This window comes from Rhinopithecus bieti, unplaced genomic scaffold, assembly GCF_001698545.2.
Source record: "Rhinopithecus bieti isolate Rb0 unplaced genomic scaffold, ASM169854v2 scaffold_64250, whole genome shotgun sequence".
NCBI classification, from domain to species: Eukaryota; Metazoa; Chordata; class Mammalia; order Primates; family Cercopithecidae; genus Rhinopithecus; species Rhinopithecus bieti.
The window spans coordinates 191,780-210,820 of record NW_016824178.1 but is presented as its reverse complement, the minus strand read 5'-3'; the positions used below and the strand labels follow the sequence as shown (position 1 = coordinate 210,820).

General features: G+C 35.1%; 1 protein-coding gene across 1 annotated transcript in view; it reads left to right on the top strand.

The window, feature by feature from the left end:
* The first annotated feature begins 11,482 nt into the window (after positions 1-11,482).
* CNKSR2 (connector enhancer of kinase suppressor of Ras 2) overlaps positions 11,483-19,041 on the top strand; it is a 66,247-nt gene continuing 58,688 nt past the window's right edge. The window contains exons 1-3 of the mRNA XM_017862184.1: positions 11,483-11,545; positions 15,658-15,706; positions 16,112-16,290. Of these exons, the coding sequence (XP_017717673.1) occupies positions 11,483-11,545; positions 15,658-15,706; positions 16,112-16,290 (291 nt within the window). The remainder of the gene's footprint in view (positions 11,546-15,657; positions 15,707-16,111; positions 16,291-19,041) is intronic.

Here is a 19,041-nt window from a genome sequence, read left to right as displayed (position 1 = left end):
GCTTTTTTTTGCTCCCATAATCACCCTACTCATATTACCTTGCCACCATAACTCATTTAATCAAACATCTCAAATTTAATAAAACTACAGGTAGAATGATCTTACCCCTACAGTTCTTTAAAGCCTATTCTGATTGAAGGTCGTAACCTGTACCAAATTATCTTCTTCACTTAACTCCCACAACATATTAATATTAACCCCTTGATGGTTTCAGCACTCTCAGCTTCCACAAAACTATGGATATAATGATTTTCTTTATATACTAAAATTATCCGAAGTTTCCTCTTAATAAATGACATTAAGGTACAATAATTTGTTACTGTTAGATTCTAGTTTTTTAAAGATAAATTTTCTAAGAACTATGTTAAATTGTTTGCAGCCATTATGGATTTTCGCTGGTTTTGACTCTGACAGCATTTGGCAATGGGCCAAAGTGCATAAGCTTAACCTAGAGTCTCAGTTCTAAATGATATTGCTAAATCTGTCTCTTAATATCTCTACAAATATCAGGGTAATTTAGGAACAGGATCCTAATAGACTTCAATCCAGAACAACCTGAAATGCTGAGAAATAGATCAGTGTTTCAAACCCATGTTCTTTATGTGTGACTGATTTTAGGTAAATTAGTGTAAACTTTCCTGCCATAGTAAACAGGAGAATAAGTTGTCTTCCCATGGTTTCTTTTATTTTCATAAATCTGGAGTGGTCCTAAGACATAATGGTTCTTGTGTCTGATAGTCTTCAGATAACAGTTCAGCATTAAGAAGAGAATTGCCTTTTTTAAAATTCAGATGCCCAAGGATATTATTGTAGTTATAAAACGTGAGCTGTATATTTAAGTCAGCTATTTATTTAAATCAGCTATAAGAACCTAGGCACATTTCTGAACCTCAGTTTCTCATAGGCAAAAAGGGAATAAGACTACTTACCTGTTTTTTTTTTTCAGAATTAAATCATACATTGTATATAAAATTCTTTCCACTGTGCTGAGCACATAGTAACTATTCTTAACTTCATATAGAAAGAAAATTAGTTAATCTGCATGTAGGGGAATTTATCTCCTGATGAGCAAATCAGGAAGCCTTCTAGGACTAAAATAGAATGCATTTCTTTTGGGCATTAATGAGTATATCCGTTGAAGTTCAGTCAGGGAACTAGAATCTCTAAGTGGCATGGAATAAAGGACTAGATCTTATTCAGTTAAGGAGCTGGCAAAGATGCCTCAGCAGAGCCAGTGGTTGGGAAGAAAATCTAGACATGAAGTGAGGAAGAACAAGACAAACTAGAACCCATGAGCACAAACCAGAGCATTTCCTCCAACTTCAACAAGAAGCTGGTACCCTTCTCCATGGAGATTCACGGGTTCATGGTCCAATACTCAGGTGCTTAAGGAGGAGATCCAATTGGAGCTGAAGGAATTGTAGACCTGGCTATTGACTCACACCAGTAAGGCAAGCCAACAGAAAAGTAAAACAATGTGTATCAGCTGCAGCAGTGACTGACACCTTGCCCTGACCTTCGGAGCATAAGGGCTGCTGCTTTACTTGTATTCTCCGAAACTGACACAAATTTATGTAGTGGCCAGCCCTAAACTAGAACCATATAGACAAAAGAATTCTAAAACACATAGTTCCTTCCAGCTTAGCTAAATTGATGCAATAGGAAACTACCAAACTGAGGTTTCCTTCTCTGTGGCCATTATCAGTGTTTACTGTGTAAAACCTGCTTTGAAAATTTCTCTATTGATTGTATGTATGAGGTTCAGTGGTAAAATTAAAATCATAAATTATCATAAATCTAGAGTGGATTCAATGGTGCAGCCTACCTCTATGAGAGTATCATCTCCACAGCCTACTTGTTTAATTTACCAAAGCATATATTGAGAAATACATCTTAGCCAAATATTGAATCTTCTTCACTTAGTCGCATTTTAAAATAATGTCCTCAATTTTATCGTATGGTTATTACAAGAAACAGCCATATGAAATACACTTCTTCATTTGCTATAGAATGTTTTTTGATATTCTATTTTCTATTTCTTTGTACCTTCCATCATATATATTTTATAATTGGGTAAAAGCTTTGGCTCTGTGTGGTGACAGTATATGTAAAGATCTGATTCAGTGTCTGGCACTATGATAGTGCACAAATAGTATACCTTTCCTCCAACAACAGTACTACCAAAATGTCCTCACCAGTGGGCTGAGAACAAGCAAAATGTAATCTAGGTGCATTTGAGGTAACCAGTTCTGAGGAAGTGGCAGCAAACATCAAGCCCTACAGAAATTTATTTTTTTTATATCTGAGATTGCATAAGTTGCTTTCTTTCTCCTACTCGGTTTTCTCATTTATAAGACAAGTGTAGCACTGCAGAGAGGACTATGAAAATGCCATCTAAATTGACAGCATAATGATGATTTGATTCCTGCTGCAAGCACAGAAGTTAAAATATCTCCCCATCAAGTTCTTTTCCCTTTCTGTTAGATAAAACCAATTTTCCTTTTTTTAGTCTTAAAATCATGTTTTACTATATAGTTCAGTATTAAAAGGAACAGTCTGAATTATATATCTCAATTATTTTATTATAAAATAAATTGCATATAGTGACTTTTGAAAACTTTTTAAACTTCTATTTTTATACAGTACTCTTTNTTTAATCAAACATCTCAAATTTAATAAAACTACAGGTAGAATGATCTTACCCCTACAGTTCTTTAAAGCCTATTCTGATTGAAGGTCGTAACCTGTACCAAATTATCTTCTTCACTTAACTCCCACAACATATTAATATTAACCCCTTGATGGTTTCAGCACTCTCAGCTTCCACAAAACTATGGATATAATGATTTTCTTTATATACTAAAATTATCCGAAGTTTCCTCTTAATAAATGACATTAAGGTACAATAATTTGTTACTGTTAGATTCTAGTTTTTTAAAGATAAATTTTCTAAGAACTATGTTAAATTGTTTGCAGCCATTATGGATTTTTCGCTGGTTTTGACTCTGACAGCATTTGGCAATGGGCCAAAGTGCATAAGCTTAACCTAGAGTCTCAGTTCTAAATGATATTGCTAAATCTGTCTCTTAATATCTCTACAAATATCAGGGTAATTTAGGAACAGGATCCTAATAGACTTCAATCCAGAACAACCTGAAATGCTGAGAAATAGATCAGTGTTTCAAACCCATGTTCTTTATGTGTGACTGATTTTAGGTAAATTAGTGTAAACTTTCCTGCCATAGTAAACAGGAGAATAAGTTGTCTTCCCATGGTTTCTTTTATTTTCATAAATCTGGAGTGGTCCTAAGACATAATGGTTCTTGTGTCTGATAGTCTTCAGATAACAGTTCAGCATTAAGAAGAGAATTGCCTTTTTTAAAATTCAGATGCCCAAGGATATTATTGTAGTTATAAAACGTGAGCTGTATATTTAAGTCAGCTATTTATTTAAATCAGCTATAAGAACCTAGGCACATTTCTGAACCTCAGTTTCTCATAGGCAAAAAGGGAATAAGACTACTTACCTGTTTTTTTTTTTCAGAATTAAATCATACATTGTATATAAAATTCTTTCCACTGTGCTGAGCACATAGTAACTATTCTTAACTTCATATAGAAAGAAAATTAGTTAATCTGCATGTAGGGGAATTTATCTCCTGATGAGCAAATCAGGAAGCCTTCTAGGACTAAAATAGAATGCATTTCTTTTGGGCATTAATGAGTATATCCGTTGAAGTTCAGTCAGGGAACTAGAATCTCTAAGTGGCATGGAATAAAGGACTAGATCTTATTCAGTTAAGGAGCTGGCAAAGATGCCTCAGCAGAGCCAGTGGTTGGGAAGAAAATCTAGACATGAAGTGAGGAAGAACAAGACAAACTAGAACCCATGAGCACAAACCAGAGCATTTCCTCCAACTTCAACAAGAAGCTGGTACCCTTCTCCATGGAGATTCACGGGTTCATGGTCCAATACTCAGGTGCTTAAGGAGGAGATCCAATTGGAGCTGAAGGAATTGTAGACCTGGCTATTGACTCACACCAGTAAGGCAAGCCAACAGAAAAGTAAAACAATGTGTATCAGCTGCAGCAGTGACTGACACCTTGCCCTGACCTTCGGAGCATAAGGGCTGCTGCTTTACTTGTATTCTCCGAAACTGACACAAATTTATGTAGTGGCCAGCCCTAAACTAGAACCATATAGACAAAAGAATTCTAAAACACATAGTTCCTTCCAGCTTAGCTAAATTGATGCAATAGGAAACTACCAAACTGAGGTTTCCTTCTCTGTGGCCATTATCAGTGTTTACTGTGTAAAACCTGCTTTGAAAATTTCTCTATTGATTGTATGTATGAGGTTCAGTGGTAAAATTAAAATCATAAATTATCATAAATCTAGAGTGGATTCAATGGTGCAGCCTACCTCTATGAGAGTATCATCTCCACAGCCTACTTGTTTAATTTACCAAAGCATATATTGAGAAATACATCTTAGCCAAATATTGAATCTTCTTCACTTAGTCGCATTTTAAAATAATGTCCTCAATTTTTATCGTATGGTTATTACAAGAAACAGCCATATGAAATACACTTCTTCATTTGCTATAGAATGTTTTTTGATATTCTATTTTCTATTTCTTTGTACCTTCCATCATATATATTTTTATAATTGGGTAAAAGCTTTGGCTCTGTGTGGTGACAGTATATGTAAAGATCTGATTCAGTGTCTGGCACTATGATAGTGCACAAATAGTATACCTTTCCTCCAACAACAGTACTACCAAAATGTCCTCACCAGTGGGCTGAGAACAAGCAAAATGTAATCTAGGTGCATTTGAGGTAACCAGTTCTGAGGAAGTGGCAGCAAACATCAAGCCCTACAGAAATTTATTTTTTTTATATCTGAGATTGCATAAGTTGCTTTCTTTCTCCTACTCGGTTTTCTCATTTATAAGACAAGTGTAGCACTGCAGAGAGGACTATGAAAAATGCCATCTAAATTGACAGCATAATGATGATTTGATTCCTGCTGCAAGCACAGAAGTTAAAATATCTCCCCATCAAGTTCTTTTTCCCTTTCTGTTAGATAAAACCAATTTTCCTTTTTTTAGTCTTAAAATCATGTTTTACTATATAGTTCAGTATTAAAAGGAACAGTCTGAATTATATATCTCAATTATTTTATTATAAAATAAATTGCATATAGTGACTTTTGAAAACTTTTTAAACTTCTATTTTTATACAGTACTCTTTGAAAAATATTTGTTATGAAAAAAGTCTCTAAATCAAGAAAACTATTAAAACTACAAGATGTGGAAACATTTGAAGTAGTTGTGTTGGAGAGCTTGTCTATTATATAAGCACAAAAATCTCAGAATAAGACTTTGACAAATGTAGTATTAATATGATAAAGATATTTAGATAAAAGCTAGCATTCTTGGAACAAATTATACTGACACAGACTTTCATAATGAGAAAATATGTACGTTGTATCAGAGAAATCAACCTAAAAATAAAGTTAAAGTAATCAGAAAAAACTGTTTGATTTCAGATTCTTTTACAAATAAAACCATTAAGTCCACAACCAGAAAAGTTTTTCAGTAAATATGATTCAGTCACATCATTGCTGACAGAATCATCAATCATACCGTAATTGTGACTTCATTTGAGATTCTTGGGTTTCATGCATCTCTATTAGAGGTGATTCTTTCCATATTATTTATTTGTCTATTTATTTTACATATAGTTTATTTCCTTGTCATTCATTAGCCTGCAGGTAGCAAATCTGGTCCTCTCCATTTTTTCTGGTTATAAACATTTCTTTTTCACAAAAGACAGGCAAGCCTACTCTTATTTCTCTGACACCTAGATTTCAACAGTTTCTGTCAAACAGAAGTGTCAGCAGTAGGAGCTGCCCTAGTTCTGCTTTTCACCTGTTAGAAGTTTCTACCTCTGTCTCAAGGGCAAATCTATGTTAATTGTACACATCAATCAGGCACCCCAAAATAGCTGTATCTAATATGGCTGGTGATAAGTTATTTCCATACATGGTGGAATTCAAACATAAACTAAGTGATTTTCAATGAATAATCTAGCATTCAGTGTTAAGACTGACACTGATTACAGGTATACATATAATATTTCCTAAAACATCAATAATTAGGTCTCCATTGGTGATCATTAACTGGTTTTCCATTCATTTTTAAATTATGATCATGGAAAGTTATTGTTCTATGAGGCATACTAACAACATGTGGTCCAAATCCCTGATTTTGCAGTTGAGGAAATAGAGGTCAAGAGTAGTTCAGTAGCTTGATCAAAGTCATAGAGCTGGAATATAGACTGAAATATGAACTAGAAGTCAGGTCTCCTGATTCCTACCACAGTGTTGCTGCATTGGTAATGTGTGTTCCTTTCTTGCTGAAAAATAAGCATTCTAAGTGTATCACTCCAACTGATTTATTGAAAATAGACTGAAAGGGTCAAGGGTAAGTGTGAAAGCAGGGAGACAAGATAGGATCTGGTCAATTCAAGTGAGAGATGAGAGTGACTTAACCCTGGGTGTTAAAGTGGAAGTGGTGAAAAGGGGTTGGACTCTGGATATGTTTTGAAGGTAACTGGACAGGATGTGCTGACAGGTTGCATATGAGAAGCCATGACTCATAGCCCGTACCTCAGTGTCCCACACATAGGTGGTGAGTAACTATTCAATTCATGCCTTCGACAGGTAATTGTATGTCACATCCTGTGCTAGGAGCTGAGTATAGAGTGGTGACCTAAACAAATGGTTTTTGCCTTCATAGAACTAATGTAGTAGGTAAAAACCATTCCTTCAGAAAGTGAGCCAAGTAATTTCAAAGCATTGCGTAGTATTGAGGAGTGTATTGGGTGGAAAATGGCATAACACAATGAATCAGCTCAAGAGAGTAAAGAATTAGTCAAAAGGCAGGCTGGATCCATGATTTTCTTATCAGTATTGGCACAGGGTTTTCTAATTGAACTGAGTTCTCTTAATAGGCTTGTATTGAAATGTGATTCCAGTCCCATCTCTGTCTACTTAGGCTGGGCCTTATAATATTATTGTACCTTAATTTCTGTCTCACTTGCAAAATTAAGATGTTAACATGAGCCTTCCTTTCATGCAGATATTATTATAAGTTGCCGAGAAACTTGTGTACCCACAGAGCAATATAACTTGCTAATTAAAATAAAATTGACAAAGCATGAAAATTAGAGATTGATGAGATGTTATTGGTTTGAATTATCTCCGTTGATATAAAAGTGTTTTTCTCACTGGTATCTTTCTGTTTTGGAGAATCCTTTCTTTTCACATAGCAATGTACTTGCATCACCTGTCATGAGAGGTTTTCATAAATGGATGTCTTAGTGCCAGAAGCACTTTTTCTCTCTAATTGTTACTATGACTACATAATATTTACTTGGGAGGCAGTAATGCATGTAGTAGGAGTATAGGTTTTGGGGTTGACAGACCTGGCTTTTAATTTTGACTCTACCCCTACCTGTGTGATCCTGAGCAACTTATTTATGCATTCTGGGTCTCAGTTTCCTCTCCTTAAAATGGGGTTAATGATAACCACTTTACTGATGTATTATAAGGATTTAAATGGATCAATTATATCACTTATAAACACTTATAAATGCTTAATATTGTGCCTGACACATAATAAGCCCTCAGTAAATGATGATTATTTTGAGCTAAGGATGGCAGTTCTTATTTCCCAAGGGTGTTGATTCGTGATAGCCTTCCTGAATATTTTCCAAGTAATCACTTCCATTCTTCCTACCTTACCACTGTATAGGAACAGGAAGACTCACCTTATGGGATCCTGCATAAGAGTCAATCACATCTTTCCTTTAGAATCTGATACATATGACATTCTTTTTGATGGAACATTGACTCTGCCCAGCCTAAGTAGTTTGATTGACCTTCTCTAGATTCTTCCCAATTACTATTTTGTTGTTCTTATTTGACTGCTAATTTACTGGTTTATATTTATAAAGCATGCTTATTTTTGAGTAAGTGTGGAGCCATTTTCTGTTATACATGTACCCCAATCCTAAAATAAAACTTAAAAAAAAATCAGGTCGACCTGACTGACAGAATCCAGAGCTACCTCATCCCACTCTAATGAAAGACCTACGGTGTGTGCAGTGCCACATCCTTCACCCTGATTGACTCCAAGTTTTTCTTTCATGCACCAGAATGAGGAAGGCCACCAACAACAGCAGACTTAAGTTCTATGCTGTTATTTCTTATAAGTGGAAATTTTTTGACTTAATATTTAGTTCTACTGCCATCTTACCCCACTTCCATATATTTACTTTTTTCTTCCTACATACAATAATTAGAAAGTTAAGAGAAAACATTTTTTGTAAGAATATTTAAACATATCGAAGATTGCTTACTTGTTTATTTAAAAAAAAGTATGTGAAGCCAGCCTATCATCGTCCGTTGGGGCGGGGGGGGCATCGGCGCAAGTGTATCAAAAATTGTAAGCACCTTCTTTTCTTGATGTATAAGAAAGAAGCTATTGGTGTTGACTAGTCACTGAAGAAATCTTGGAACTTTGCAGGGAAAATTACAGCTAGAGGAAATTGGTATTAGTTGCAGACAATAGAGAATACTTTGATTGCAAATTTTTCCATAAGTGTGTCAATTTGCAACTTGAGAAGAATTTAATAGTAGCTGAGTACTTTCGAAAATGCTAACACAGAAACCTGATTTTTTTCACAATTAAAGATAAGTCCTTGCTGGATTAATTTAAAGAATCAAGAATGTACCCAAGATTACCCTTCCCCCCAACACTTCTCCATCCAAAAGGCAGGTTCCGGGGAATGAAGTTTGAACAGGACACATCTGTGGACAGAATGGAAAGGACAAATGGGTGCTTTTTCAGCGCAAGCATGTCTGGAAAAAGGGGATGCTTTCATAGCCAAGACAGACATACTTGTTGACGTGCAGTCGCCATGGTTAAGAAGATCAAAAATACTTTCAATAATGGCCTTTTATTTTAGCACACTCTATTTTTATGGAAAGAATTATGATTTCAACACATTCATTCATAATTCATATAATTATTAGCATAAATATCTTTTGACACCGATTTAATGTACTTTTGCCAGGCATATTGTGAATTTAAATTTAAACTGTTAAGTGCACTAAGACAATCTCAGTGCAAGTAGTACGAAACGAGATTGGATAAAAGGATATTTTTCTTATCTACCAAAAGGAATGGCCTATTAAAGAACAGAATTTTCAATAATGTATTATACATGGATTCATAGACTTCTTCAAGTTACAATCAGCTAATTAAGATTACAACCTGTATTCTTTGCTGATGGTTTGTTCAACATCCATTCACATAACCAGTATTTATTGAGTGCCTACTGTGCTAAGTCTTATTCTAGGCAGAGGACAAAGCAATACATAAAACGGGCAGAATTGCCCTTTTTTAATGGAGTTTATATTTGGAGGATGTCCAGGTGTTAAACAAGAAGTGTAAGTATTTAAGATAATGCTACATGCTCAGAGGGGAAACAAAGTTGGGAAAAAGAACAGAAAGTATTGAGGGCAACTGGGATAACAATTTTGGATAGGGAACCTTGGGAAGAATTTACTACAAAGAAAGCCTTTGTGTAATGACCTGAAGGAGTTAAGGGAGTGAGCCACGACAATATCTGGGCAAAAAACATTTCAGACAGAAGAAACTACAAGGGTGAAAGTCTTTAGATGGGACTATACTTAGCATAATCTAGGAACAGCAAAGGTAGCTGGAACAAAATTAGCAAGGGGAGAGCAGTAGGCAAAGATAACAGGGGACCAGATCATGTAGGGCCTTCAAATCATTGAAAGGATATAGGGGTTTATTCAGAGTGACATGAGAAACCATTGAAGAGTTTTGCATATAGGAATGGCATGATTTAAATCATGTTTTAACCAGATCACTCTGGCTCTTGTGCTAAAAATTAGAGGCGGCCGGGCTCAGTGGCTCACACCTGTAATCCCAGCACTATGGGAGGCTGAGGCAAGCAGATTACTTGAGCCCAGGAATTTGAGACCAGCCTGGGCAACATGGCAAAACCCCATCTCTACTAAAAATACAAAAATTAGCTGGGCATGGTGGTGTGCACCTATAGTCCCAGCTACTCAGAAGGCCAAGGTGGGAGGATCACTTGAGCCTGGGAGGCAGAGGTTGCAGTGAGCCAAGATCACGCCGCTGCACTCCAGCCTAGGTGACACAAGACCTTGTCTCAAGACAAATATATATATATATTTATTATAATATATATTATATATGTATATATAATATACATATATATGTAATATATAAATACATATAATATATATACACATATATATGTGTGTGTGTGTGTATATATATATATATATATATTAGAGGGGGTAAGAACAGAAGCAGGGAGAACTCTGAGGGGGTATTTCAGTTATTCAGGTGAGAGATTGTGGTGGCTAAGACCAGGGTGGTAATAATAGAGCTAGTGAGAAAAAGTCATATTATAAATACATTCATTGTGAAAACAAAGCTGGTAAAACTTGCTGATGGATTGGCTATGGGGTATAAGAGAAGGAAAAGAGTTAAAGTTGACTCCAAGGTTTTGTACCTGAGCCACTAGGGAGGAAAAAAATGTAATTACTATTTAATAAGATATAGAAGAGTAGGAGAGAAGCAGATTTGGCTGACAAGTGATAGACATCATGAGCTCAGTTTTGTACATATTAAATCCACTCAGTAGGCAGGCTTTAGCTCAATCAAGAAGTCCTGGCTAGTAATATGAATTCTTAAGTTGCTAAAGATCAGAATTTATAGAACATTCTTAGAAAGTTCAAAGAACTTTCACCCAGATGCTCACTATAATAAACAGAAAGTGCTAGTGAAGGCATTAGAAAGATTTTAATAAATGATGGTTTAGAAATAATGAAAATAGGATTTTTTTTACAGAATTGGACTTCAAAAATGCTAACAAGAGAAATCCATTTTTGGTGATCAATAAGCATTACAAGCTTGTGCTTTAAAGTCACATACATACACACCCTCACACTCACCCTACCCTAAACGCATAGCAATGAAGTGAAATAAAAGATATTGTCATGGTCAAAAATGAAATCTAATCTCCAGGTACCAGAAGTAACAAAAATGCTCAGTGATAATTGGGACCTAAAGCCACATATCTTAGGCACCGAGTCCAGAAAAAGGTAGAGATGCCTGAGAGTCTTCTCTAATGAGTATCAGAGAACCAATGGACCTCAGCTATGTCAGGAATCTAAAAATTGATTCACAAGGTGTAACCAACTGGGAAGGCAAGCAGAGCTTCCTCATTCATGAGTAAGGAGGTTAAATAAAGATATGGTTACTGAGAAATAAATAAAGATACAGCTACTTGTATAAAACTGAATTCCTAGGTGTCTACAAGTAACAAAAACAGATACTCAGAACCGTAGGCCATGCCTCTCCCACTTGGATTTCATGGATGGAACTGCAACCCATTGCCACCACTGAAACGACTGGTTAGTGTCCCAAGGAATAGAGGCAGAGACAGCAAAACGCTTAGACAAGAGGGATGAGTGCAAAAAGAAACACCCCCCGAGGAGGAACCTTCCACCCAAGCTAAAATTCCAAAGCATCTAGAGAAAATTAATACTTTTTTTAAAAAGGCAATGAACTAAACAATGAGGTGATTTTCTTCACTAAATGCAAATTACAGGAAAGTCACAAAAGCCCTTAAAATAAATTTTAAGTACAAACAGGAAGGTTAAAACAGTGCATATTCAAAAGAGCCACTACCAACTAGATATCCTGGAAATGTAAAATATATGAAATAAACACTCTATAGATAAGATAAACTTTAGATTAGGTACAATCAGAGAAAGAATTAGGAAATTGGAAGACAGTAAAATGAATTCCCCTAAAAGGCATCGCAGAAATATGAAAGGATACAAAATAAGAAGGACACACGGAAGATAAATTGAGAGGTACCAACATATGTCTAGAGTTTAAAAAAGGGACTAGTAAAGAAGAACATTTGAAGAGATTTTCAGAATTAAATAACACTTTCAATACAACACAAAAAATGCCAAATAGAGTTGAATTAGATAAATTGTAACCTAGACACATAATAGTGAAACTGCAGAATATTAGGGATAAAGAGAAAAATATTTTAAAAGCTACAGAGAAACTAAAGACAAATTAAAACAAACAAATAACGGTGTAACTACAGATGGCTTAAGAGAAAAAAACATAGATGCCAAAAGAAAATAAAGTAATATATTCAAATTGCTGAGAGAAATTATTTTCAACTCAGATTTCTATACCCAGCCAAGCTATTATTCAAGAGGAAGGATTTTCAAACATTAAAACTAGGAGAGTTTGCCACTCACAGACTGCTGTGAAAGAACTTCTAAAGAATATACTTACTTGAGCATAAACTCGGAAGAAGGATAATCTGAAGCTAATATGAAATATACATGAATGAGATATATTATGAATTTTTACCTCATGAGAAATACACTTATCATGAATGCAGAGATTCTAGGCCTCTTTCATTTCTCAGTTAGTTGTTGTAGCACCTTATATGATCAGCTGTGTTATGAATTATGGTCATATATCTGTTTTTAATGTCTTGCTCTTATTAAATTTGCATAATCTTAAAACTGGAAAAAAATGTGCCAATTAAATTTCTGTCACTGACAATGAATAATTCCATCAGTTCTACTAGAAAAGGCAATACGGGATGATAAATTTGCACCTCAGGGGTGCTTAATAACACTGTGGCTGATGACATAAGGAAAACCCTTTCTGGAGATTATTTACGTCCATTATTTATGAATAATGAACAGCTTCTAATATGTTTGTAAGGGATCTTTTTGAATGTGAGGCTGTTTTGGATGTCCCCAAGACTGCCTACATGTTCAGTGATTTGCTAGAAGAACTCATAGGACTCAACATATAGTTGAACTTACAGCTAGGATTTATTACAGTGAAACATCAGGAACATACAGACAGATCAGTAAGGAAAAAAGACACCTGTGGAATCTAGAGAAATCTGTGTGTAGGCTTCCTGTGCTCTCTCCCTCCCATGATAGGTCACACAGAGCATACTTTCCTCCCAGCAGCTAAAATGTAATCACGTGTGTGCAGTGTTTCTGTCCAGGGAAGCCCGTTAGAGACTCAGTACCCAAAGATATTGAATTGGACATGTAGACATCCTCTGCCTAGCAACTACCAAAATTCCAGACTCCCAGAAGGCAGGTAAGTATTTTGTGCCCCATGTGGGCAAAAAAATCTTATCATTTAGAGAAGCTTCTTATCAGTATAGGGAACTGTTTACCAGCCAAGTTCCTAGATGCCAACCAAGGGCAAATACTGCAAGTAGGCCTTTCTAAGACGGCGACCTCAGGCCTGCTATATTAACTCTTTTCTGCAGAAAGACCTAACTGTATAGTTTTAATAGATTTTCCCATTACTTCCAAAAGCATATAATACAATTAACTTTTTCATTTTAGAAAATGTCAAGCCAATTGGAAAAATAATAAAATCTCTCTTAAGAGAACTTTATTTTAATATTTATAATATCTATAAAAGACATCTAAGGCTTTGCTTCTTTGAATGATGGATAAATCTGTATTTAATGTCTAGGAGTTTTCAGGTTTCCAGTGCACTGATTATACTCTGCAGTCATGATCTTTATGGAAATATATTTATAGGAAAAGAAAAGATAATCTTGTTAAAAGAAAACCTGGAGAGTATAAAATATGTTTCATGTAGATTTTAGAGTAGACATTCAGGTTCTAAGGAATAGCATGCAAAAGCATAGAAGGTACATTATATAACCCAATTCTTTCAAGCTATCTGTTATCTATGTAGCTTTCTAAAAACAAACCACCTCCATCTTTGTCATTTTTCAAAATAATGAGCTGTGAAACTATAATGATTACTTGCGGAAATACAAAAGGAAAAAAAACTCAATCAGTAATTTTATCATGTAACCATTTAGGGAAAATAACTATCTGTAAATTAGCTATACTTAAGCACACTAGCCTGAGTTATTATTTGAGTTATTATTTTGAAGCAAAGTGCATTCAAGAAAATCAACATAACAATGGGTTTTATCTTTTATGCTTTCTCTCAAAATTTGTAAATTTCTATAACCATGAGTGCTACAAAGTTTGATATATGTGTACACACACACACACACACACATATACCACATACATATATATTTATATTGCTTTAACACTTGGGTGATTATTTCTGGAAAACTTTGTATGTCAGCAAATTATCTGACCCTTATCTTTAGGACTGATACTCATCGGTAATACTATGTTCATTAGACTTGTATAAATCATATATAGAACAAAAATTATTATATAAGTAGAATGTTGTTTAATGAGCAATGATACTAAATAATAAAGTATCACAAAACATGAATTTATTGTGAAAAAAGACCAGCAAATTTTATATAAACAAAATCCAGTTGCCCCTTATAGATATATCTGTGTAAAGAAAAAGAAGAATCTATAACCTGATTTTCATTTTGAAGGAATATCTGTGAATTAAAAGCTCACGTGCTGTCTCTGTTCCCTTTTAGCTAGCTAATCATATGAATGTAATTAATCTTATTATACCGGTGAATAATATGGCTTAGTAGACTAACTGGAGCCAGTGATGTGTAGTCATTAATTGAAAGTTAGACCAATCAATATAGTTGTGGGTTTTTCTCTAGACATATCAAGCTGTTCAGGTACTTAGCATGGAGTGAACAGACAGGTAGGTTTAACTGGGATGGATGTTTAGCTCGGCAAGTATGATGCAGAGAGCATGGTCAAGGGAACGATTATAATGGTATCCCATGGAAACAAAGAGGAAAGAAATACAGGCACAAGAGGGTAGTAAGGTCAATGAACTGGATGCCTCAATGAAGTGTTTTTTTAAATGATGACATGAGGGTATTAGACTATGTAAACCATATGTATTACATACAGTGGCTGAAGTGTGCTTAAGATATCAAACATATGATCATGGGGGTGGGTTGCTGAGGAGTGGGGAAGTAAAGGTTATTAGAACTGAGGAACCAGGGTGCTGACATCATCTACGTGAAGATTAGTCACCAATAATAGTGACAGAAGTAGGCATTAGAAGAAAATATTGTTCCAAGTGCTGAAATATTTAGGGACTAAGGAAGTAGGAGATCAGTAGGTGGTGGTGGCTTATGTAATAGAATGAACTTCATGTGAACAAGGCATAATCATGTTTTCTTGCTTACTTTGTTAGATTTTGTGAGGCTCAAATGAGATACTGTCTGACAAAACACAGTATATCCCTGAAAAGGTACAAAGTAGTGTGTGTGTATAAAAGCCTTTAGTTTTACCAAATGCTTTATGCCCTGATTTCTCTGCCTACAAAACACAGGTAAATATAATATCCTTTCCTGCTTCACAGGAGATTAGGCAGTTAAGTGACATGATGTATACGAATTTGTTTTGAGGCTTTGCAGGGAAAAAGTACTTCCTCTAACAGGGTTTAGAGTCATCATTTGGCTCTTGAGAGTTCTGTGTAGCATGCTGGTCCTCTGGATCACACCCTGAGTATCAGCTAACATTCTTTTTATCTTTGATTTCAGACATTTCAGCAGTCCTCACTGCAGCACAAATCAAAGAAGAAAAACAAAGGTAAGAAAAGGAAATGAAACCTTTACCTGCTTATTTTGCTCTTTGATAATCCCCAGCACACTTCATCCATGCCCTCTTTCTTGCCTGAGCCCAGTGTGGTTTAGAAGAGCACAACCCCCTAGTGTGAAAGCTGCCAGCTTCTTCTTCAATTCAATTATAATACAAGGTACCTTTTACAACAAATGATCTCAATAAGTTTTGAGACTGGTGTTACATATTTCTGATTAAGATGTGTGTCACTTATGTGAGGGAAAAATATTAAAGATTTTTATATTTTTCTAGTCTAATACAATATAAAAAGAATTTTTAAGGTTGTGAAGTACTCATACTTCTTTTTGGTATCTATAGATTAATCCTCTAGTTTCATATCTTTTACAAAATTGAAAGAGCATTTCCACCCTTTAGGTCCTATAGCAGGCAAGAGCAAAAGACGAATTTCTTGCAAAGATCTTGGCCGTGGTGACTGTGAAGGCTGGCTTTGGAAAAAGAAAGATGCAAAGAGTTATTTTTCACAGAAATGGAAGAAATATTGGTTTGTCCTAAAGGATGCATCCCTTTATTGGTACATTAATGAGGAGGTAAGATAAAGCACATTTTGTTTTCTCGTCCATTCTCTATCTTTAATCATTTTGAGGCTTATATTTTAAAATCATATAATCACCTTAAGGCCAATTCAGTAGACTTCTGCTCGGTATTTTTCAATCCACCCTCTTAAAACGATTGCATGTTGGGGTTCTAGAAAGATAGATGTCTCAATTATGCTAATATAGCAACATATCTGAAACACAGATAAAGTGTAGTAAAATTCTGTATATCTAAATAAAAATGCTAAGCTAATCCAAGCAGTAGCTTAACTAAAAGGATTACATATGGAAATCTGACATTAATTTTTAAATGTCTTGCTTTTGTTCAAAATTGTACACTTTTTTCTGTTTTTTTCTCTTTTTTAGAAGTGGGGAAGGGGAAGCCCTTTACTAATTTAAGCAAACTAATGTCACCTGAATTTATTTCCATTTTCTTTAAAAATGATCTAGTAGACTAGTTTTGAAAATCTGCAAGTATTCATTTCATTTGGCCCAATGAGGGGTATATATATAATACATTTAAATTATCCTTATGATTTTCTGGGGGGTTTTAGTACAACAGATTTAATCCAGAGTAGTCATATCAAAACTTATTACATATCTTGACAGATATGCCAAAAGCATTTGTTGATATTCCCTTTATTCTGCACTTGCTTTTATTCCTTTGCTATAGCCATCTATTAGTTCACTTTATTAGTTTTTTAAAACAATGATTTCTGCTATTACCTTATTTTATAAAAAATGTACATGGTTTAATGTAGTTTGCTGGGTGAATAGTCCAATACTATTATGTTAAGACATTCATCAATTTGCATTTGAATATTGTTGAAATATAATTTAACAACATTATTATGCCTATGATTATAACACATAATATCTAGATAATTTTATGTTCCTTAGACAGGTTATAATATAATGTTATGTTGTGTTTAAGAGTAGACTCAGAAATCACACCACCTGAGTTACTGTGCCATAGTTTCTTCATCTGCAAAATGGGAGTAATAATAATGCTTATCACTGGACTACCATATGGATGAAATGAATCAATGCCTGGCACATACTAAGTGTTCAATAAACATATGGTAGGCCGGGCCCAGTGGCTTACACCTGTAATGACAGCACTTTGGGAGGTTGAGGCGGGAGGATCACTTGAGCTCAGGAGCTTGAAACCAGCCTGGGTAACATAGTGAGACCCTGTCTCTACAAAAAATTTAAAAATTAGCCAAGCGTGGTGGTGCACGTCTGTAGTCCCAGCTACTTGAGAGGCTGAGGCAGGAGGATTGCTTGAGCCAGGGAGGTTGAGGCTGCAGTGAGCCATGATTGCACCACTGCACTCAGAGCAAGACCCTATCTCCAAAAAATATGTGTGCTATTAGTAACATTTTTCAAAGGGACCTCTCATTTTATTTATAAAATCTTGAATTAATATTTTTCTGTTTAATGTAAATGTCTATATCACCTATATAAAACTATTTGGTTGTTTTCTGTACTTTTGACATTTTTGTGGCAAATCACACAATTACCTACAATATCCTCTGCTTCGCTAAGTGTGTCGTATCTTAAATATAGGAAACAAACCATAATTTTACCTACAGTTTCGTTTAATAGATATATATTAAATACTTTTTATATGCCAATCAAGTGTTATCAAGATATAGTATCTCTATGTTTCTCTTTATTGTAAGGTCCCTTGCAGGTTTATCTGCCATATACTAGATTATATGCTATCTTTCAAAGTTTAAGTGGTGAAAAACTGTGGCCCCTTTTTGTTGAACTAAGTTTCATTCAGCAAGTTATTGTTACTGTTTGCCTTGTGAGAGATGAGTGAAGAATTCTACAGTATACATTGCAAGAAATACCTTTAGTATGATAATATTTTAGGAGAAATGTAAAAATCCCTCATCACATCATTATGAGGAGATAATAACTACCTCAAAATATTTTAAATTGTTCAAAATTTTAAATGTTTACATTATGACTGTCAAGGGTAACACAACATAGAAATTAAAGTTGGGAAAAGGATTTAAAAATATTGTCTTGGCTGGGCGCAGTGGCTCACACCTGTAATCCTAGCACTTTGGGAGGCCAAGGCAGGCAGATCACGAGGTCAGGAGATCGAGACCATCCTGGCTAACACGGTGAAACCCCGTCTCTGCTAAAAATACAAAAAATTAGCTGGGCATTGTCGTGGGTGCCTGTAGTCGCAGCTACTTGGGAGGCTGAGACAGGAGAATGGCGTGAACCCAGGAGGCAGAGCTTGCTGTGAGCCAAGATAGCGCCACCGCACTCCAGCCTGGGCGACAGAGCAAGACTCCGTCTCAAAAAATATATAAAATAAAAAAATAAATTGTCCTTACTCCAAGATTGGAATAAAAAATATTCAAATATTGAAAAAGTTTAATACTACTCTTTTTCATAACACACACATTCAGTCACCGTCAGTAGCATCGGATTTTTGTTTTTCATGGATGCTTAGCAGTGAAAGCATTCATACAAATATACACTCTAAAAGAATCGAGAATCTCTTTTTTTTTCTCTGTAATAGTGGATGGGAATATAATCTCATTTGAACTTGATATATAAGGAGCTATGGATATAGCACAGATCAAATAAAAGAGTAAAACTCAGAGGAGCTTGATCATGAGCAGGAGAAGGGATACAATGATTAAAGCATTTAGCAAAAGATAGTTTTAGCTTAGTTGGGATAACTCGTATCTAACTTAATAGTTTAGATAATTCTTCTATCTTGTT